General features: G+C 44.9%; 1 protein-coding gene across 6 annotated transcripts in view; it reads left to right on the top strand.

Annotated features, from left to right (window-relative positions):
• Window positions 1–1,031: 1,031 nt before the first annotated feature.
• Window positions 1,032–23,467, top strand: part of SYNE2 (spectrin repeat containing nuclear envelope protein 2) — a 156,243-nt gene continuing 133,807 nt past the window's right edge. For all 6 annotated transcript variants that reach the window (XM_015865456.2, XM_015865457.2, XM_015865454.2 and 3 more), the window contains exons 1-2: window positions 1,032–1,111; window positions 16,220–16,335. In XM_015865456.2, coding sequence (XP_015720942.1) covers window positions 16,257–16,335 — 79 coding nt within the window. In that variant the 5' untranslated portion in view covers window positions 1,032–1,111; window positions 16,220–16,256. The remainder of the gene's footprint in view (window positions 1,112–16,219; window positions 16,336–23,467) is intronic.

Here is a 23,467-nt window from a genome sequence, read left to right as displayed (position 1 = left end):
CACAACAGCAGCATGAATCAGAGCAGGTGTTTGCCAAGGCAGAGCAGTCAGGTTATAACCAGCTTTGGCTGGCACTCCTGCAACACACTGCATTCTTGGCTCCAGCTAAAATAGCAGGCAGGAAGGTACAGGGCTCACTATGGACTGGAAAAGAGAACAAAACAATCTTTACAGAAAATCAGGTGCCCAAATCCGGTAGAGCTTTAGACACACCTGTGGGCATAAGACATTTGCCTAAGTAGGCATGAAAAGAGCAAAACATTTGGCTTTCTAGCCCTCAATGGCTATAAACTGGTAGAGAGTAGATTTAAAGGAGATAGTAGGAAGAAATTCTGTACTGCGAGGGTGGTGAGACACGGGAATGGTTGCCCAGTGAGGTTGTGGATGCCGCATCCTTGGAAGCATTCAAGTCCAGGCTGGATGGGGATGTGAGCAACCTGGTCTGGAGGGAGGTGTCCCTGCCTATAGCAGGGGGTTGGAACTGGATGATGTCAAACATCCCTTCCAACCCAAACCATTCTCTAATTCTATGACCTTGCTTGTTTCCACTTAAGTTCGCTGATGTTTTATCAGCACAGATTCATCAGATCGTGGAACCATTAAGGTTGGAAAAGACCACTAACATCCCCCAGCCCAACCCCAACCCTTCTTCCTGAGTAGAAATAGGAAGTGTTTATTGGGAAGTCACCTTTTCCTACGGATAGCTGGCTGAACTCTGAGATCTCATTCTCATTACCCTCAAACTTTGCAAAAAAAAGTCCATAGCCAAAAGCTACCCAGTACCAAAAGGAATAAAGAGAAGGAATTCCTTCCTATTCTTACTTAAGAATAAAAAATAAGTCCATTCTCCTCCAAAGTTCTGCAAACCCTTGAAGTCGCTGTTCCCATACAGTCGGTCCCTATTCAACCCTCGGGAACAGCGCAGTCGTTACCAGCTACCGCCGCCCCTTCTCGGGACCCGCGGCTGGAAGGCGGCGCCGTGGGCAGCCCCGCGGGGGGAGGCGGAGGCGGGGATCGGCCGGTGCTGGTCCCTCCTCCCTTGTCCCTCCCTCGCTCACTACCGCCGCCGCCCGCGCTCGTTGCCGCCGCCGATGTCCGGATCGCTCCCGCGGTGAGTGCGCCCCGCCGGGACCCGCTCGGCCAGAAGTTGTTTGCGGCCCGGCCTCGCCTTTGTGTGCGGAGCCGCCCCCCGCCCTGCCGCGCTCCCCGGCTCTACCTGCCGCTCTTTGTTCCCATCGCCTTTGTTCCCTCGGTGCCGGCTGCACCTTCGGCACCGCCCGCTTTCACCCCGGCTCCCCCCTTTTCTCCGCTCCTTTCCGTCCTTCCGTAGCCGGGAGGAACGGACGAGAAGCCCCGGGGCCGAGCGGGCCGTCCGGCTGAGTTGGCTGCGGGACGCGGCCGGAGCGGGGCGTGGGGGCTCCGCATGGGGCAGCTTCGGGCCCGACCCCGCTGTATGGTTGTCGGTGCTCGGGGAGGGGCAGCGCTCGTTCCGCCACGGCTCCGCTTCGCGTGGGAGGGCACGGAGCGTCTCTTATAAAGTCCTCATCTCTCCGGCGATGCGTTGAGAACACGGTTACTTGCTGCGGAGAAGTTCCCATCGGAGCAAGAAGCAGCGATGACTTTCCCGTTAGCAGTTATGGGGCCGCTCCTGTCCTGCTTACAGTTGAGGGTTCTCCGCTCTTCCCGCTTCTTTCTCTTTTCCTGCCCCAGCGCCTCCCTCCGGGAGCGGCTCCTGCAGCAGTTGATGCTGAGCGGTGCCCGCATGGGACACGTGGGGATGTCGGGCTGCTGCTGGGCTCGTAGCGTGGGTCAGGTGCGGGGCTTGGAGGGAAGGATCCCTTCAACCCCCCAGAGCGGTGAGAATCAAAGAAACGAGTTGATTCGGAGGGACCTGTGAATTCCAACCCCCTGCTGGCACAGGTTCCGTTCAGTAGGTTGCACAAGAAAGTTGTCAGGGTGGGACTCGAATACCTCCGGAATCGGAGACTCCAGCACCTCTGGGGCAGTGTTCCAGTGCTCTGTTAACTTCCAAGTTATGTATTTCTTCTCCTTTTGCACAAGAGCCGCTGCAGGAATTGAGCAGGTGTTCCTTGAGCCCCTCCAAGCGCTCGCACAAAAACCTGAGTCCGAAAGCTCTTGCAGCCTCTCAATGCTTTGTTGGGTCGTTGCACCTTTCAGGGTGTGCTGTGTCCTCTCCCCCCTTTTCCATCATTCAATCATTTGTGTCCATCACAGCTCTCAGAGCACTCTCCCATTACAGAACACAGAAGCCCCATGTGAATCTTGGCTCATTGTAACTTGACCGAGCTGACAAAACCTCTGTTCACACCTCTGTCTGAAGCATGATATCTGAAAATGGACACAAACCTCTGGCACCTGGTGAGCTGTCATGGCCACCTCACCTTAGAAACAGGGTGTCCCAAAGGACTGATTTCCAGGATGGAGCAGGTGGGAGGGGAAGGGCTGTGAAGGGTGGGAGCAGATTCCCTGGGACCTGCCAGGAAGGATGGGGGTGAGCTACAAAGTGCAGGGAGTGATGGGGGCTTGAATGGAGCAGAGGGGAGACTTGGAGGGGTGATGAAAACACTGGTGATCATTGCAGCCAGTGCTGCACTGATTGATATTGCAGCAGCGTGTGGGTCCCTTTGTGCCAGATGCTGTACAAATACGTATTCAGAAGTGCAGGTGGTTCTCATCCTCAGAGTGAAGGATAGTGAATGATAGCTGCCTTTTAATACAGCTATCTATAGCAGTGTAACTCAGAGTTCCTTTATTTAAACAGATATTTACAGATAACTTCAGGAACCAAATACATATTTAAGTACTGTGGGTATCAACTGAGAATTATGCTGTTTAAGAGGGTCGAAGAAACTTTTTCTCCAACTAAATCTGATCAGAAGTTCCCTAAAGTAAATGAGTGTTGGTGTGAGCAGTGCTTGTCCAGTCCCGGAGTACTAACTGTGTTTTATTTATCTGTCAGACAAAGATTATAAGCACAGACACAATGAAGTAATTCAAGAAGTGGCGTGCCTTAATGATCTAATAGGCTTAAAATGCTTTATCTCCCAGGCTGCTCGTTTTACGTCATCAACGAAAGCGGTGAAAGCAGAATTTCTACTGTTCCTTCCTGAGCAGTTTTTTTTACTCTGCATTTTTGTCTTGTTTCTTCTGGTAGGTTTTGGGTAAAGCTGCTTCTTGTGTTGATAAGTCTTAGTTTGAAGGGGGAAAATAGGCCACAGTTTAGCCCTTTTACTGAGTTCATTGTAAGCACTGTAACCTCCCTTCACCAGTAATTAATTACATAAACAGTGAGTTCAGCTCCATTTGGTTTCCTCGCCATCTGAATGTTGAAATGAATGAAAGAAGAAATCCCATGGAGGGCAAGAAGAAGCACAGCTTGAAAGATCAGGTATAAAGAGTCCCATTCATCTGGGTTTATCTGTAGTACAGGGATATGCCCTTACCCCATGAATCATCTCCTAACATCTGTTTGCAGCTCTGTTTTCTTAGCAACTGTGGCTCTTTTAGATCTGGATTCTCAATGGCTGGGTTTGTACAGGGAGATGTGAAGAGACGATCTGGACTCTCACTACTGAAGCTGTGCCTTTGAGCCAGTTCAACCCATTTATTTTCTTCCCTGGAGCACAATGAATACTGGCTTTAAATTCTAGCAGCTGGGATGCTTAGATGTATATATGTGCAATGAGATGCTTATCTGTTGCTCACCACAACTGAAGTGTTTCCCCAGCATTACCTGGCATTGGTGGAGAACAGCTGGTTGCTCATGTTGAAGGAGGTGAGCTGCTTGTACCACACTTTCCCCAGCTTCTCCTTGGTTTGTTTTGAGCTGTCACTGGGCTTTTAGATGTGGGAGAGGAGAAGCATTCGAAACAGTGATTGCAAGAGAACACTCCTAGCAATGTGCCTGTTGGAACATGCAGCTGGGTTAGCTGGTGGGATTACAAGTGCGGAGTGCTGGATGAGTAACACTTTGGGACTGGATCCATAAGCTGTGATTAACGGGAAGGTGACATTTTGTACACCTCTCACCTAATCTTCCTTTGCCTGAATTTCATCCGTGACTAGTGAGGGTAGAAGGAATACTGCTGTGATAGAGATAGAGGTGGCCATGCAGCCACTGGGAGATCAGGTTTATCTGAGTTTTCTCAATGTGTTCTAACTAGGTTTGGGGCAGATTCAGCAGGGGCTGAATTGATCTGGACCACAAATACGTATATGGGTGCTCTATAAGCACGTCCAGGACTGTAGATCAAAACCTGGTAGTGTATGTTGTGTCATAGGATGTGGATTTGACTGGCTGCCCTTCCTGACTTGTGTCCCATGGAGCATGAAGGGTGCTGGCAGAGAGTAGCTGCTGTGAAGGGTGAACTTATTTTGGCTTGGGATAATGCTGAGGGTGTGAAGACTACTACATTTGTTTGTGAAGGGATTGTAGAGTGGAAGTGGGAGGACAGAAGAGGTTCTGCTAATACTGGCCAGCTTTGTGTGATCTTCATGGATCACAGGACATGAATCCTGGTGCTAGTGAGCATATGAAGGAAGCAGCCTCTGCACATCACCTAGATTAGTTTTCACAGCAGCAGATGAAGAAGGCTGCTTCTGTGGAAGTGCTAAGGGGCCAACATAGAGGGAGAAGGGAAAAATCTTGTGTTTCACTAAGCTGAGCACATGGAAAGGGAGAAGTGCTGGGGAAAGGGCTGTTATCTGCCCTATCTGCCCACAGGAGGGGGAATGGGGCAGAACTTGGACTCTGGTCTAAATCACAGCCCCTGGTCTGTCTCAAAGAGGCACGTTTGCTTTCTCAACACCCTGCAGCCTGCTGATAACTCCCCACACAATGCAGCCATGCAAACAAGCTTGAGACACTTTGGAGGAATTGCTGACCCTGATACAAGTGGTACTTTTTGTAACCAGAGATGAGGGAAATGGGGGGAGAATAGTATTGGGTATTTGAGCTGCAAGTTCTATCAAAGGAAATGATGATTAAGATGGAAAACAAAGCACCTGCAATTAATTCCATGAAAGTGTGGGGAGGAGGCAGAAATGCGGATTTTATGGGAAGAAGTTTTAGTTTCTGGGTCTTTTGACTTGTTGATTGCCAGGAGAAACACAAGAAGTTGGTGAATGATGAAATGAAGGGTTGAAGGTGGAGAGGGGAACACACTGCTGCCTGTGTCCTGTGTGTCTGTGGCTAAGGAACAGTGTACAGCTGGCCACAGTGTGCTTGTAAAGGTGTTGGAAGTGGATGGCTTCAGGTATTTTCTTCTTTGTGTTGGTTGGAGTCAGTGAGAACTCTGCTTTGTGTTGGGTTGGTTTGCATTGTTAATGTCTACCTTGGTGATGCAGGGAGAGAAATGACACAAGGAGTATGTCTTACTTCTTGGAAGCTCTCATGAAGCAAGCTTTGGTTGCAGGTGTATTTCAAAAAGCTTGAAGTTCAGTGATTAAATCATAGAGTCATAGAATATCTCAAGGTAGAAGGGACCCATCATGATCACTGAGTCCAAATCCTGCTCCATACAGGACCACCCAAAAATCAGCCCATGTGTCTGAGGGCACTGTCTGGATGCTTCTTGGACTCCAGCAATCTCAGAGCCCAGTCTGCTGCCCTGGGGGATCCTGCTCCAAGGAAAGGAAACTCTTCTAGCAGAGCTAAGCCCTTTCATTGAAGGTAGCTGTGTGTCATCCAGCTGCAGGATGCTGCTGAGGGAGGGATGTGCAGGGCATTGCACCTTGTGCCTCTGGTGGAGTCAAACCTCGCCTCTGTGTAAACACAGAGGTGCTTCTTTATGTCCTTTCTCTCAACTTAAATTGTGAGATTTATCTTGCCAAACTACAGCATAGCTGTCTGCATGTGAGACAGTTGTCTAGACTCCTTTCATAGTCACCAGAGAGGAGCAAGTGCTTCTGGGCCATGATTCATCCACACTGACATCTAAAAATACCCTGGGTGAACTGCCCTAAAAGTGCCTGTTCCTCTCCATTGTTTCTACAGTGTCCAAACAATGGAGGCACATGGAGGCATCTGTGCTGGAGATGTTTAATGTCAGGAGAGCTGAGCCTCAGCCAAAACGTCTAATACCACAGCTCAGGTTCTAGGAGGGCTGCCTATGTCCTCGTTTCTACCAGATGGTTTGTGCTGTGTGAGGTGGTGGAGACTTGAAGGCTTGACCTGAGAGCAGAGGGCAGACTGCAGTGTCCTGTTTAAAGCCTTCCCTCCTCCCCTGGTCACTGTCTGGATTCAGGAAGGCTTCAAGCTGCACCTGCAGAGCGAGACAATCTTCTGCTATAAATAAGAGGCCAAAGGGGATTTGCAGAGCAGCTTTTTCAAGGTCGCCCCTCAGGTTGGTGGCAATGATGATGACAACAGGCTCCCAGGAGTGTGCTCCTTCCCTGTGCTCCCTTCTGCTGCCTTGCAAATGTCCATGCTCCCAGGGTGACACCTGCTCAGTGAGCAGCGCTTGACAGCACCTGGTACGTAATCATCACCTTTTCATGAAAACTTAATGCAAAATATTATGTATAGTATTATATTCTTGTAAAACCCGTGCTTCAGGCACATCACTGAATTGCTATGTAGCCATTGGGCTAGTGGGGATAATTGCATGCATGCTCAGAAATGGCTCACCCTAGAAGGAATAAATGTGCTGCACTTCAGGCTTACAGTGGTTGAAGTCAGCATGTGAGATTAATTAATGATGTGTTGAAGTTCTTCAAACTCACCTGCAACAGTGAGCCAACCCATTGGAGTCACATGGGCAGCTCTGACCTGGTCTGCTCTGAAGTGTGGTTACTGCTGCAGTCTTAGCAGCATGGAAGAGAAAGCATTGGTTCATTGGGAAAAAGCCTGACTTACCTGCACAGGTAACCATGGAGGATAGGGATATAAGTTCTCCTGCGTAGAGAACTAGCTTGCAGCTACAGAATTTCTATTTACAAATGAACTGAGTGTCTGTGGGGAGAGTTTGCTGAAGGATTTGCTTGACTAACATATACAAAGTACAGGTGAGTACTGAGCACTAAATGCACCTCCTGTACCTCCAGTTTCAGACAAATACCAGAGCATTCTATCATTTTTTGATAAGAGAGAGAAGAATATGTTAACAGTGAAAGAGAGAGTGTGTTATGTGAGGCTGCCTTTGGTTCCTGAAGCTGTGTGCTGGGGATCTGTAGTTGAACTGTGTGAGGTGAAATGAATTGCAGTTTGATTCCAGGGAGGAGAAATGGGAAGAGGAGGGAAAGAGCAAACTATTAAATAAGAGCTGGGAGCAAAGCCAGCCTCCAAAAATAAACATTGAAGATCAATTCCAGGTACTTCCTGGTATTGTCATCCTGCTTCATCAGCCACTTTGACTGTAACAAGTGGTTGCAAAGTTATCAGGCTGACAGCTTTACAGTTGCTTTTATATAAAAACATGGACAACAATGGCCCAAAACAATACTTTTTATTTAAAAAAAAAAAAAAAAAGGAAACCCTGTCTGATAGATTGTTTGCAAAGCTGTTTCTTACACAGATCTGGGTGGGATGTTGGTGACGAAATCCTCCTGGGACGGAGAAGGCAGAACTTGTTATTGTAAGAGGAGAGTAAGAGCGGAGCTGGCTTCATTTTGGGGGTAGTGAAACATTTGAATTTTCTTCCTAATTATGTGCCTAATTATGGGGCACCTGAGATCCCAAAGAGGAGGAAACAAAGTTGTGCAAGGAAGGTGTTCCTGCAGAGTGGCAGTGCCTTGTTGGTGCAGGCAGGCTTTACTTTACACATACCCTCTGCAAGTGAATGCTTCCTGTTTGGAAAGCTTGGAGGCAACTCTTAATGCCTCTCTTCTTGCAGAGGGTCTCAGAAAAGCCAGTCTTATATTTTACTGTACTTAAAGCAGGTGCATACTCCCAGGAGGGGAGTAAACTCTTCGAAAGGGCTGACAATAGCAGGACACGGGGAAATGGTTTTAAGTTAAAAGAGGAAAGATTTAGGTTGGATGTTAGGGGGAAGTTCTTTACTAGGAGAGTGGTCAGGCCCTGGAACAGGCTGCCCAGGGAGGTTGTGGATGCCCTGTCCTTGGAGGTGTTTAAGACCAGGTTGGACGGGGCCCTGGGCAACCTGATCTGGTAAAGGTGTATGTTTGGTGGCCCTGCCAGGCAGGGGGTTGGAACTACATGATCCTTGAGGTCCCTTCCAACCCGGGTCATTCTGTGATTCTGTGACGTATATCCTGTTCAGAGGATGTGTGCTTGTAGTCATGCACCAGCTCCTTGCTGGAGTCTCACCCACGGCAGCAGCTCCGAGAGAAAGCGATGCAGAATCACACATCAGCGTGCTGCAGTGGGCCAGAATGCCAGGCATGGCTCACAGCTCCTGTTGGCCGTGATGCTGCCAAGGCCGTCTGGCTGGCTGGGGTGAGCATGGTGCAGTGGCGGTGCTTATGCAATGCATATTTTCTGTTGCTTGACTGGACTTGTCCATAAGTAACAGGGTGTTAGTAATCCTGCTGCCTTTCAGCGAGGGAGATGCACAGGGCTCGTGGGCATTCGTCCTGCTTTGTTTCTACTGTAAGAAATCCTGATTCTGAAAGAGAACAACAACCTGGGCAGCTCTGTGGTTTGAGTACTGGCAAGAGGACTTAGCATCCTGCAGGTAGGGAAAGCGTAAGATAAATCAGGCATCCTACATTCTGAGCTGGTGGTTTTGAAATTGCAACTGGTTTATTTGTTTTGTATGGTGAGAGAGATTCATTGTAGCAGGTACCAAGTTCTTTTTTCTTGGGCTTTCTATGTGCAGCTCGGCTGTTTGTTCCTCTCTGGCAGTAGTACTAGTAGGAATCAAAGTGTTGGCCTGGTTTTTGCAGCACGCACAAAGTTATTCTTCAGGCTTGAAACTATGCTATAAATTAGAGATTTACGTTTGCATGGGGATTTTTGTATTTCCTAAAGCAACTAATTCTTTGAAAGCAGAGCAAAAGACATTTTGTCGAAAGCAGAAGACAAAAGCACTCATGGAAACTGCTGAGTTTGCAGAACAGAGCACCAGTTTTCTACTACTGCGGAGGGTCCCACACAGGCAGCATGGCTGTTATCACCAAGGGCTCTTTCTGCATGTGCAAAGCCCACACAGACATGCCAGTGTGCAGGTTTTCACAGGCAGGTGTCCAAAGAAGATCCTGAGTAGCATTTTGAGGGGAAACTTCACCTGAAAGCATAGCTAGGAAATGATATAACTGGGAAATAACTGGGAAACTGCCCTCTTTGGATAGGCAGCCCCTCCAGGTCAGAGCAGGACAAGCAGCAGTCTGCATTGCTGGAGAGAGAAACTGATGGATTCACAGCTGCTAGGCTGGGTCCGACCGTTTAAATTGTAATTTGCCCTTCGTATTTTGGCAAGCTTTTGCTACTGTTTGTTGAGCAAATCTCTCTTCTGTGTTCTCCTTCTGCCTCTGAAGGAGCAAGTGCTGGTGGAGCGCTACTTGCAGGATTCCACTTCTCTGCTATATTTAGTGATTGAAACAAGCCCGTGATCTTTTCAGGAACACTGCCAAAGCAGATAGGAGTTGCATGAGACGTGCCCTTTCTCTTGGCTCCCTAATACATATTGCATTTAACTTGCCTCCCCATTCTTGATGGCTCTGCCTCCTGAGGTCTCTGTACAAACATTGTGCTGCTGTCTCCAGTTGTTTTGCTCTGTAAGAGGAAGTCCTCAGTCCAGCAAAGATTTGAGCATTTATATCACTGCTATCCCTAACTTTCCCTTCTCTAAATTTCCTGAGAAGGCAGATTACCCCTTTTCAGAAAGATCTGAGAATGGCCTTATGATTTAATTGGGGAACTCCAAGCCATTATTGCTTAGGCGAGGTTCAGTCAGCAGAATAATCTGCTTGTTAACCATCTGACTGTTTCCTTTATTCAGGGAAAAAGGGAATTAGTGAGGCAGTGGGAAGGAAGCAATTTTATTCCTTCAAAGGCAGAGTATTACTAACAGCCCGAGTCTTGTTAGTATAATGTCATTCATACAAAGTGGGTGTAATTATTACTTAGCACTATTTTAAATACCTTTTACACCATATTTTGGTGTTAATGGCAGGCTGGCTATGAGACTCTAAGAAAACATTAATCAAATGATTTATTTTTTGAGGGGAAAAAAAGATGAGTAAAAATTGCCGTCTGCTTGCTTAAAATTAGCAGCTTTTTTTCCAGCCCATTCCAACCAGAGTTCTTTGTGTGACAGCTGAACTGGCTCTGCTTGCAGCCAATGCTCTGCCCCTTCCCTTCCAATTGTAAGGAGCGACCCGCTTCAGGAAGAACAGAGGAAGGGCTACTATGAGCTGTTTGCACAACCCCACACTGCAGGGAGGGAGCAGCAGGCCTGAGGCCTGCCTGTGCCCACACACTTGGGTCTTGGTTGCCTGGGAATGGCCTAGATCCTGGGACAGTTGTGTTTCTTGCGCTGTGTTTATAAAATTGGTTTTTATTAATGTTGCAGGAAAACGTGGAAACCAGTTGGAAAATCATGTTTTCTCCAGCTTTGTTAAGTATGCTTCAGCAGTGCAATTCCTCCTGGGAACAGATAACTGTGGGATAGGCTCTTGTTCTGAGCGCACAGAGCAAGCAAATGCATCGTGTGCTTCTATGGGTCAAATCTTGAATGAGGCTTAGCTCTGTCAATAAAAGCATTTCTGTGTGTTAACAACAGCATGGAGTTAATGCTGCTTTCAAACTGTGTAGTTGTACCAGGATGGCTGATATATTACCACCCCCCAGAGAAAGAAAAGGTCGGGAAAGACATTTTCCTAACCAGGTTTTCAAATTAATTAATGCAGTGAGAAGATCCATTGTACCCCTGTAACAGGAAGTATTACCGATGTGTAAATCAAAGACAAACCAGCAACATTTGCTGGCCTTAAAAAGTGGTATTGCTTTTGTATACTCAGACGCTTGTCTTGGCACATTTTCAAGGTTATAAATAGATTACTGGGAAGTCCCTGGATGAGAAAAATGTCCTGTTGCTGGTTGTCATAAATAAACTAACACGACATGTCTTGGTCCTGCAGCTCTTATTCTTTGGAGGAGTCCTTACTTGTGCGTTTAATTTCAGTGTGTCGGTTCACATGAGTGAAGGCTGTTTCTGAGGCAATGAGGTGTAGTTTTGTGTCCATCTGTATTTCTTGCAGATTCAGTGTTATCTGGGATTGGTTCTTTCTGAACAGTTGTTTGGCCTTTTCTAAGCTTTTTCCTATTGAATTCCTTCACCTCCTGCTGCTGAGAGCTTAACGAGACCCAAGGCCGGACCTGGGTCTCTAATGCTGTTTCTTAAAGGACTGGCAGATACCCATCTAAAAGCAGTGGGTTTTTATGTAGGATCATCATAGAATGGCCTGGGTTGAAAAGGACCATAATGATCATCCAGTTTCAACCCCCCTGCCATGGGCAGGGTCACCAACCACCACCCCAAGCTGCTCAGAGCCACATCCAGCCTGGGATCAGAAGGCTCTACCCTCTTTTCCCCATCACCTTCAAAGTGATGGAAACGTAATGGGAGACTTTTATTTCCTCCTGAAAGTGAGGGGAATGTGCTTTGTGATCTGCTTTGTGATCTCATTTCAGCTTTGGACTTGTATGTTATATGAGGCCTTCAGGGATGGGGCATCCACAACCTCTTTTGGCAACCTGTTCCAGTGCATCACCACCCTCTGTGTGAAAATCAACCAAACAAAACCAAAACACTTCAAACCCCAACATGATCAGAGGGTCATTGTGATTTGAATCCCATCAATTTTGCCTCTAAGGGGACTTACAGAAGAACTGTTTGCCAAATGGAGGTTCAGCAGCGGCTTTGTTAAGAAGGCAAAGGGTCTTCGGTCAGCCTGCATTGTGGAGTTCTACTTCCTTTGGACAAGTTTGCCAGAGATAAAGATCAGCCGTTTCTCTATGTGACGTCAGCTCAGCCGACACATGAGTAATAATAATCTGTTGCTAGGAACAGCCTTTAGTTTACAGGCAGTGGCCTCTGTAGAGGGAAGGTCTGAGTCCCCGAGTGAGCTATAAACAATCAGCAGCACTTCAAAGAAGGAAAGTAAAACCAACCGCTTGGAGATGTCATGCAAAGATGTCTGTAATATCTATTGCAACACCAACTGAAAGCATGTAGCCAGCATAATTGGGAAAATATGAGGCATGTGTCTGTAAATGCAAAAACAATGAAGCGGAGACTTTACTGACAACAGATTATAACGTTCACCGTATAAACCTCTAGATGGGCTTGTTTGCAAGATCTCTGCTGCTTTCAGCTGGAAGGAGTGCATTTGTGAGCTCATTTCATGCCATGTGATTTTGTGGGATTGGCTCCCAAGGAGGATGGTGAGGGCACATCTGCCCAGCAGGCTGCAGCACAGTGCAGGGACACCCAGGAGTTGGCTGGTACTCACTAACATTGTGAGGCAGTGTGGAAGGTTGGTTTGCCTTCACACATTAATAGTGTGCATTATTATTATTTCTTATGGTAATGTTCATCGTTAGTGAAATGTGCATTTTGTTATTTAATTGTAGTTGCATGTGTTCTTGGAGAACAGCAGCACTTCTGCCACAGAGGAACATTCTGTGTGATTGCTGTTTTGTTCACACCATGAATCCTTACTGCTCTCTCTACTTGGGTAACGGAAGGATTCAATCTGTAACCCAGACTGATCCAAACTGTTCTGTTAAGGCTACAAAATCCTTGCTAAAATCTAGCAAAATCCATCCTGAACTTTTTCCCCCCTTCCTTATGAAGATTCAGATGAAGAAAAGAGTCTCTTCAAGTCTCACTGGAGACATGGGATTTAAGTCAGCATTGTCTGTTCTCATGATGACCTCTCCAGAATTTAAAGCTGAGATATCATTATTTCTAGGTTAGTTTCTTGAGATTTCCAGTCTGTTACTTGCTCTTGGTTTTCCTGGTCTGTCAATGTGCCCACGTTTCTCTGTAAATATTTTTTCAACCAACTGATGTTTTAAAATGAAATAATCAAATACTGAATGGAAAAGATGGTAATTCCTAACACCTATGAAATGCATTGTTAAGCGATATTACCAACACATTCACAGATTTACACCCCTCAAAGGTTGATACGGTACAGTTACACTTAATGTGCTTTATTTGATTGGAATTCTGGGGGTAAGGGCAAAAGGACGAGCCTCTTGTCCCCAGGTAATCCCATCTCAGACAATCTGTACTTTGAACCTTCTAAAGAATATTAATCCTTGCAGATATGTCCTCCAGGAGAGCGTGTGTCTCTCTTTAAAGCAGCTGTAGGGTCTTCTGCTGGGGCAGGACTGGAACCAGAGGCAGGGAAAAATGCATGTGGTGTGTTGGATGGTGAGAGGAAGGTTTCAGGGCCGTGAAAGCTTTGGCATAAACTTCTCATGTAATAGCTCTGCAGTTTTATAACCTGTGCTGAGGATTTATAGAGTGGATTTTTGTTTTAAAAAAGAAAAGGAAAACAAAAAAGAAGAAATTTCATCCTCTGGATAAAGAGGCCTTAGTTTGTCCTTAGAAGAAAATAGAGGCATATGCTTTTTTTCATTTATATATGTCCTGTGATCGTGTGCCATAACTTTGTTGGAAGGGATCTCTGGAAGTCATTGCATCCTACACCCCCTGCTCAAAGCATTAATGCTTTAAATTATAATGCTTTCAAATCTGAAAGCTTTGTTAAATTTTACCAATTGCACACCCAGAGATCTGAGTCCCACCGCGTGAAGCAGATACAGGCGCATAGAAGGAGATGCCGTCTGCTGTTGTTGCTGTAGTTGAATAGGGATGTGGACAGACGAGAAATGCTCACAGGAAGGTTAAAATCACATTGGGTTTTGTTTCATAGCTCTTGCATCTTATCCTATTACCACAGAGATATTTTAATGCCAGATCCTGTTCCCTTCTCTAGACTATGCTCCAGTGACTTCGGCATTATGTGGACATGACTTAGCTCTACCTGTGTCACTGTATGAAGTTTGGATGCAGAGATGTCAAATAGATAAGTGTGTTTTCACTGCTGGTGATTTAGTGCTGCATCATGTGCCCATTTATTTGAAAATAAGGTTAAAACTGCGAATAAACCTGCGATAAAAGGAAAAAGCATACATTTTTACTGAAGTTGAATGTGTGCCCCAGAGCCGCAGGGGAAGGTACATGGTTTTGAGACCTCTTGCTTGTGGTTTATGCTCATGTGACAGTGGTAGGGGTCTTACTTGCATGCTTCTTCTCCTATCCCTCTTTCTTCATATGGTTATAATGTTAGGACTAAATTCAGGCAGTCTTATTGCTTTCACTTGTGGATTCATTATTGCCAGTATTTTCTATTTTTTAATATCCCAGTTTTAGCCTGGTAGGGTTAGTTTTCTTCCTAGTAGCTGGTATGGTTCTGTGTTGTGGATATAGGCAAACTCTGCCTATATCCTGTGAGCAAAAAAGCTGGAGATCTGATGGTGAGGTTTGTACCCCCTGTTTGGTTCTTGCTGCTTAGTAGCTTTCCAAGTAGCAATAACATAATCTTACACTCTACAGTGATAACCACAAGATGTTAAGGTTTCCTGACATGTTGCACTTTTAGGATTTGGTTTTGTTTTGCTTGATCTTGAGAGGCAAAGTGAAGAGTTTCCCAGGAGAGTTTGTATAGCCTTGGGCATAGGCAGTGCTGCTGGGAGAGCTGGATTCTAGTTTAACACCTACTCAGAGTTCCTGCAAGACATTTGCCCTGGCACTTATCTCTAATTTTTTTTTATCAGTGACAGCTAACTGTGTGCTTATTTTCTGTTTGTCTGACTTGAGACTCAGACCTTGGGAGCAGAGGGTCCCATGGCTGGATCAACAGCCATGGACTCTATGGCAAAGGACCCAGCAGAGATTTCTGTGGCTGCAAGTTCCAGTGTCCTTCAGAAAAGTCAGTCTCTTTCTGTTGTCCATGGGCAATGGCCTCTGATTCAGGAGGTGCTGCAAATGGGAACTGGGTGGCATTTGTGAAGTGTTCAAACACTGTGGCGATGAGTGCCATGGAAGGTCTTGCGAGGAGCTTAATAATCCTGTCAGCAGAGCAGCTATTGAATAAAGCACAAGGACACACATTGCTCAGAGTGTGAGGGAAACCAACTATTGAACAGCTTCTCATTACATGGCTGTCCTTTGTTCTGTGCAGGGAGTGAGGGAAAACAGTATATGGTGGAGTAAACAGACTTCATCATCATTCAGATGCACAAGGAGCAGAATGAAAATGTCAGTGGCTTTCTTTAATGTTATGTTTCCTTACTCATCTGTTTTGGCATGTCGTTTTGACATATACCTGGTGGATGGGTTGCTAACATCTGGCATGTAAATCCTAGTACTTGTTATGAAAAGGGCATATTTCTTTTAGGAAACAAAGGCTGCCTAAAGTGAGCCCTTATTTCATCTCCAGCTTTATTTGTTTCTGAACTTGTTTAAGTTCTTGATAAAAATGAGCTTCTCACTCAAAGGCTGGGTTTCCTGCAGTGGTGAATTGGACAATATTGCTGCTGCAGTAACAGAAACATTGTTATATTTCTATGAAAGGCACAGCATATAACTCCCTGAAATTGAACAAGAGATAGGGGAGGTATCCAGGGACAGGAGAATGGAGGAGCTGGAGAAAAAATGTACTTCATCATGGGGATTAAGAAGTAACAACGCTGTTAAGTAGAACCAGCAGCTGTGATTATCCACTTGTGTTTACTGCTGCTTTTGCATTTCACCTTAATCTTTGCAGATTCCGCATTAATTGTTTCCTTTCTGCAACGATCATCTGTGCATGAAGGAAAGTACAAAGATGTAAAGTAAGCCTGGGAGGTTTGGCAGCAGCAGATCCGCAGAAGGCACTGGGAGCCTTTGCCAACCTGGCTTCCTGAAAGAAAGAGACTGTGTTTGTCTTTCCCTAATCATAGTGCTTTTGTTTTCGTGGCGAGACACACTTGCATCCTTGGTTTTGTTATCAAGCTTTGCTGGGCTCTGTTAGAAATAAAGTGAGCAGAGCCAAGCGGCAAAAAAATAAAATTGATTCATGCAATAGGAGCGTTCACTTCATTCCATGTGAGCGCCAGAAACAAAGAAAAGAAACCCCTGAATGACACCAAGCCTATGCATTCCTTCTCTTATATCCAACTCTGATATGAGCAGTGTTAATGTAAAACTCCACTGATTATTTTTCCTTTTTGTAATTTCAGTTTGGAAATTGATTAAAGAGTCTCCATTGGATTTGATATGGCGTCGAATCAGTCATCTCCCTCAACAGAGGAGCAGGCTTCCTCCGAAATAGATGACCTCTTTCTATCACTGCAAGGTGGGTTGCTGAAGTTTTCTGTGCTTTCTTAATGTGAATTTATGGTGAAATCTGTGACCTTGGGCAAGTTGAAGGGAATTCCGAGAGACCTGTTACACAATGTTACAGTGTAGTCAGTTCATGACTGTGTTACTTTGCTAATGTTTCTGCTTTGTGAAAAACATCTCAGCAATGAGCTGGAAGGTTGCAGCTCGGATAGTACATTCTTATGGTATATTCAGAGCCGTTGCCTTTTTTGGTGCGTGTGTCATTATGGGTTCTTACACTGTTACTCAGCATCCATGTTACAGTAAACTGTTTTCAAGGGAATTGCCAATGTGAAAGTGGTTGTGGTATTTCATTAGTTTCCTTGTTTTCAATTTGCTGACAATTAGTTGGTTGCACTAAGCTGTCTTAACGAGGCTATTAATTACGGTGCTATTTCATTTTGTTTCTTTTTCTTTTATTTACTTTTCAGTCCTTATTGCTTTATCCCATGCACGTGTAGAAAGAAAGCTCACAGAACAAGTAGAAAAATTAAGTGACTGACGGGCAAATTTCTTACAGGCCAAAGTCTTTCATTTTTTTTATCCTTACTTGCAATGGACTGGATCTTGTTAAATGATCAGTCGCAAATTGGTATGTAATAGTTCCATTTTAGTGGCACCTACCTGACATTTAAGTGGTCATCAGCACATCATAAATGGCCTATCATGTAGGCTTTATGGATTTTCCTTAATCTCATGTTGCATTTTATTCTCTAAGAATTTCCTGGAAAGGCTGATTTTGCTCTAAATGTACTCATGAAAACATTCAAGGAGGCATTGGTGAGGGAGTCTAGTCGAGCAGCAGGTTGAGCATGGCTGGAAGGCTGGTCTTCAATGTGTTTAAAGCTTGAGTATTCTAGAACAGATGAACCAAGTCATGTTTTCACAGACCTATTTCCTTTTAGTTGCAACAAAATGGTTCGTAGTTGAGAGTAAATATGTGACAATGTGTTATAAACAGATGGTGCAAAGGATGTTCTGCCAGATGACTTTTACAATTCATATTTGCACTAATACTGCCATTGACGCCACGTGTTTTGATAAGTGAGTGTTAACAGTGGTCTGAAACCAAACATCTTTAATGGTGAGCTTTCATCCATTTTGTTTCAGTATTATATTTTCAGGACAGAGAGCAAAAAACCACGGCAGATGAGTGCTAGCCTGGCTGTAGCACCAAGCACAGTCTGTGAGACACACATTTGCTGTGCCTGTCACACTCAGCACTTAGTACAGAGACTGAATTGACTGTAGTCATGAAACAGGTTTGGGAAACACTGTCTAGCTTTAAGGCATGGAATTGGAGATAAGTGGGATTTTAGACCAGGTCTTATTTTGAAATAATATCATTACTTTCTGAGGAGTCAAGTATGTCCAGTGAAAGTAGTGTTGTTTGATCATTATCTAAGTGAAAGAATCTTGCTTATTAAAAATGAAATAACTGAATAATTTTTCTATGATGTAATAATTTGGGCTCCTAGGTTATGCTGATGTGGTGCAAACTGGAGCCAAGCTGTGTCTGCTTGGCTGTTCTAAAACACTTTTGAGAGGTCCTCAGGAAGTAGTGTAAGCAATTTTTGTAATGACTCGAGATGCAACAAATGGTGTAGACATGTCTGATGTGTTGAGCACTGATGCTGCAGCATCTGATCTGGCTCATACAGGCAAAAGGTAATACAGCAGCAATGATTCACTGGAAACACATTCCCTGATGTGACATACAAAAACTATTACTTAATCTACTACAGATCTGTAGTAGAATGAGGCCTGTATGCCTTCTGGAAGAACAACCATAGAATAATCTGAGTTGGGGGGGACCCACGAGGATCATTGAGTCCAACCTGTCTCCCCACAAGAAGTACCTTAAGAGAAGTAATAAAGAGGTTACTTCTTAGCAGCCATTATCATTATACAAAGCCTATTAAATTAATGCCAGGGGCTTAATACTGTACAAATCAGCTTTAGTGGACTTTCTGAAAGTGAGTTCTCAGGTAAAAGAACGTTCAAGGATGAACATTCACTTTTCTCTAGTGTTCAGTCTAAAAAATGCAATAAAGAAGGTCACTGGGATATGAGGGATATGGGCAAAAATCATTTTGTTTTCAGTGCATCTTACTTTGTAGCTTGGTATTTTAAGGAGATGCAATGAAGCTTTAAAAACAAGAAGAAAATAGGTTAAATGAAACTGTATAGTTTCTAATGTCAGAGTCCAGACATTTTCAATTTGTGATAGTCACAAAATTAGGAGACAGAAAGGAAAGCTGCAAAAGTGTAAATCCTTCCCCTTTTCCCTTTTTTGCCCAGGACAGCAAACAAGAGCTTAAGTGTGGCCTTCCCCACCAAGTATAGAGCGTTGTTTTCCATTATTTTCTCCATTCTTTCTGAGCTAATTCAGACACAAGAGATTGTGTTTTAGCTCACAGAGTTTGAGGCATTTACTTACTTCACTGTTTAATTAACTGTAAGGATCATAATTTCTGGCTGTTCTCACTGACCTATCTAAGTACTACAGATTATTGCTGTAACGAACACAATAATAACATAATATGGCTGCTAAGACTGTTTCAGAAGAGTGCCTTATTAGATAAGTGAATTATGTTATTTTCATGCAGTTAGGGTCTTATCCTTTATGACTAATCAAAAACCTGTTCTTCTCTGACTAAAATTAAATGCTTTGATATATATGGATGGATTTTATTGTGCAACTTGTAGTAGATTGCACTCAGATATGAGTAATTGACTTAAAGGAGGATACTGCTCTGAGGCGCACTTAATCTTCCAGAGGTCAGGGAGACTTAGAATTCTTACCCAACATTATTTTGCTCCAGCTTTATGCTTCTTCTGCTGAGGTTGGTGTATTATTACAGCTGCACGTTCGTTTGTTGATTATATATATTTTTTAAAGGGAGTGATCCAAAAAAGTCCACTAAATGCTAATGATTTTTCAAGAGTGACTTTTGCAAATGGAAAAGCTCCCAGAGGAGCTGCACTGAAACTTATGCCCTGTTTACACTGCGTTCATGAGGATCTGGATCTGAACGGCTTCAAGCCATGTGATGGGGTGGGCTGGATTGGGAGACATAAGAGATTGCCTTAAAAAAAATCACTCCTGGATATTCTGGCCTGTTTATAATGCCCACTGAAAAAAAAATAGACTGTATAATTGTGTAAATGTGTTCCTTGCTAGACAGGTTTCAGTTCGCTAAAGGCATTGTTGAGTGCTCAACTTGTTTAAAAACTAGCATTACAGTGACTGAGGGCAGTGGGTTGCTTCTGAATCATTGGCTTAGGACACTGAGAACCACCAATGTTTAAGTCCCTGCTCCAGCCTGGGTTTGCAAGAGAAAGTTAGAGAAGAAGCCACATAAGCCCTTATCATTAAAGGTATGTTGATTTCTAAATGATGTGATTTAGTACCTTAAAGAATTTAACCCACAACCTCTGTCTGTGCCCCCAAGTACTGCAGTGCCTCACTCCAGGGGCTGTTCTGTTAGTAAATACTGTGATGACTCAGAGCTGCTCCAGAATCCTGGCAATGAGACCAGTGAAAGTATTTAAGAAGGCCAGGAGTGCCAAACTCAGTGTGAACAGGCTTCCTGAGTTAGCAACGCTTTGGGTAAATTGGATAATTTGATTACAAAAGGAAAAGAAGGTTGAGTGGAGATTGTGCAGCAAGTGGGAACTTTCTACACTAACGCGGTAGTGGTTAATTAGTTAATACTTAAATGCTGTTTGGATTTGAAAAGCCCCATTTCTGTAGAAACATTGTCATCCTGTTCATTGGCCTCTGGAAAAACTTAATCTTGACAGAAAATACGGTGTTTGTTTTAATTGCTTAACACCATGTTACTGAACATAAATGCTGGAAATAACTCTGCTCCCCTGCTTTCCTGTCTGCTGTAAGTGAAACTGTGCTACTGTGTGGAAGGGAATGGATGACATAATGAGCAGGGGGGAGAATTCCTCACCGCTCCCTGAGCAGGCAAAGACATAACAATCCTTCTGATAGTTCCTACCCTTTGCTTATGTACCTGCTTGGTGTTTTAGTTGGTAGCAAAAGTGCTCTCTTGAAGGAGCTCTCCAAGTTAACCCTGCTGGCCACATTCCTGTTGAGTTGTCATAGACAATGGAAGCGTGTATTTTGGATGCAACTGAAATATAAGCTCCAAAAAGGTACCTCAGTGATCTGTAAACATTCAGTCGAGAGCTGCTTGAGTGCAAACTTTCTTCCCCGTATACACGTGGATACACCAACTTCTGACTGTGAGCTCATCGAGCACCTGATCTGCTCCTACTGAGCTGCATGGCTTCCTCCTGTAGGTGTATCCTCAAGTGACCTGTGTGTGGTGGAAGGAAGATGCAAAAATAGCACACACAAATGGTAATTATGTCAGTCAGATCAGAGGTGGGGAGACGATAGGGTTGCGTTCGTTAATTTCAAAGAATTGTTTGAGTTTTAAACAAACAATAAAAGGGCACTCGGTTGTAAAGGATTCACTGACGGCAAGGCACCAGGCCTAGCAATAGAAGAAAACCTCTGCAGTGTTTGGTGACTTCTTTTTGATAGGCAGAGTGGAACAGGCTACATCTGCTGTGCTGAGCTGGGGGTTGCTTCCCTCGGCTCCCTGCCAAGGGAGGGAGTTATTTCCGTGGAGCCATCTCCCACCTCAGGAAAGAAGGAACAAAGGGCAGCCATGGAGAGGAGATGAGTTTTCACTCTGGCTTTTCTATGTCACCATCAGAGGAAGGTTGACATTCCTGCCCTCCCGTCTTCTTCCTCCCAGGAGAGCTCTGCATTGCCACGGCCCCTGCTGCAATCTAACATGTCCTGTGCTCCAGCCCTTAATGATTGGCCTACTTTATGGCACTTGCTGATAGCTCATTACTGGATAAAACAGCTATTGTCCTGTCCAACAGTATCTATTGATTTACAGCAACTCTATGTGACATGCTCCTTCTATGCTGTTCCTTTCTAAAGAGTTGTTCTGAAGATTCGCTTTAAAATGCAGGGTGAAATGTGATAGATTTTGGATGTTTCCAGATTAGCAGGTTCATATTTTGTTCTCTCAGATTTACCTTCTGTCTTCTTCCCAAAGTGAAAGAAATTATCAGGAATTTTTTGATAGCTTTTTTTAATTCTGGGTCAGTAGCACTTTGAAAACTAGGACAAGATAAAACCGAGGTCACTCAGACTCCTATAAAAAGGCCTGACAAAGAATCCATTCATCCTCATAAAAATAAAAATCCGAATTAATTAACCACGTGGTAGAGATAAGAATTTGAGACCTCGATTAAATCATTAGAGCCTCCAAGCAGTGGAGTCAGGGGAAACACACTCAGCCTGAAAATTGAAATCTGACTGCCTGCCGGCGTGCCAGAAGCACATCTGGAATGAGCTGTGTTGTGTTGGTAGGCATTGAGTTTTCTTATTGATTCATGAGAATTTATTTATTTGTTTTTAATTTCAATAGGAAAATAAGCCAGACTGCAGCAGAGGCTGCAGCTACGTGAAAGGCAGGCTGCTGAGCTGCACTAGGCTATGGCTGTAGGTTGTGGGTGCATAACTTGTTCTTACACATGCGCAGCAAGGTAACTACTATGTCCATTTGCTTGTGAGATGTTTGTCTGTGAGCCGCCCATATCAACACTTGTAGTACCTGGCCCATGTTGCATAATGCTTCTGTACATTAATATGGAGAGACTGAACCAAAAAAAGAGCAAGTGTCCTCAAGTGGTCTTTCAGTTACCAATTCCTAAAGCACGTCCTCTAAACTGCAGGCAGCTTTTGGCAAGAGCAGCACCTGGAAGGGCCGCAGACGACTGGCAAAGCGTTTAATATTTGCTTTCTGCTCCTTTTCAAGTGCCAGAGATTCCAGCCTGATAAAAGAGTGCAGCTACTCCGTAATCGCTCATTAGGTAATTGGAATAGCACCCATACAGGTATTAAACCAAAGGGTGTGGTTGGGTCCTGTGCTAACATGAAGCCAATACCTCCATGCTGTTTATGTCCTCTGAGTGTGTGTTGTGAATCTGATTGGTGTATAGCATGTGTGCCTTGTGCTTTCTGTCTGCTTTGCATCACTTCTACCCATCTCATCTCGCCTCCCTGGTTCCTTTGGGGGAGGCTGGAGGCAGGCAGACAGGAGGGGCTGAGCTTTGCCTCAGGAGCTGCCCCAGGCATGCACAGAATGGCCCGGTGTCTGCCTCAGCCTCTGGCAGGGGATGGCTGACAAGGCTGCGGGGCTGGCACAGGCTGAAGGAGGTGGTTTAAGTGACTGGAACATCTGCTCATCAGTGTAAGCTTACTCTCCCTCAACAGTCCACATGATGTGTTTGTAGTGTCTGTGTGGAACCAGTGCAGCCCTATGGGTGCTGATTCACATGGCAAACAGGGGAAGGGAAGAAGAAGGGATGACCACCCTTCTGCAGCTCCAGGCAGGCCCCTGGGGTGGACACTGCTTTTTGGCTTGTTCTTTTAGAAGCCAGCCTGCTTCCAGACAAAGCTGATGTGGAAAGGGAGACAGAAAGGAGGTTGTGAGATGGCTGGCACAGGTGGGATGTGGGTTTTGTGTGTGGCAGTGCCTGTGCAGCATCTGGGTTAGCAGTGAGACTGAAAGGCTGCCATCTCAGTGGCCAACACCTGCTGTTATCTCAGGCACACAGCAGGGATGTTTGCTTTTCACAGCCCTGTCTTGGCATTTTTCCTGGGGGGGACAGAAGGGTGGTTGGACTGAGCTGCTTGCTCTGCTCAGCTTTCACACACTGGGGAGGGGGCGAACAGTTTAATATCTGTGGTGAAGTGAAATTAGGTCCTGATCCTCTGCTGTTCAAGTGAATAGTTACGTTTGTATAGATTGCCTCGTGCCAAGTGCAAAGTCTTGGTATTTATTTTGACAAGGTACATGCCTTACTCTCTGCTCCCAGATATTCCTCTTCACTTTCTGAAAGAACTATACAACGATTCTCTTTTCTTCTTCTCTGCAATCCACAAGGAACAGAGAAAGGCTTCCCCCACTTTTGAAATTTAGCCTGATGTGAGAAATTGTTTAAATATTCTGTTTTTTAGTGCAGGGGCTTAAATAGTTTGCTGTCTCCCCTTGCAGCTGCTG

The sequence above is a fragment of the Coturnix japonica genome, chromosome 5, assembly GCF_001577835.2.
Source record: "Coturnix japonica isolate 7356 chromosome 5, Coturnix japonica 2.1, whole genome shotgun sequence".
In the NCBI taxonomy this organism is placed as follows: Eukaryota; Metazoa; Chordata; class Aves; order Galliformes; family Phasianidae; genus Coturnix; species Coturnix japonica.
The sequence above is the reverse complement of the archived record's forward strand: the minus strand, read 5'-3'. Positions and strand labels throughout refer to the sequence as shown.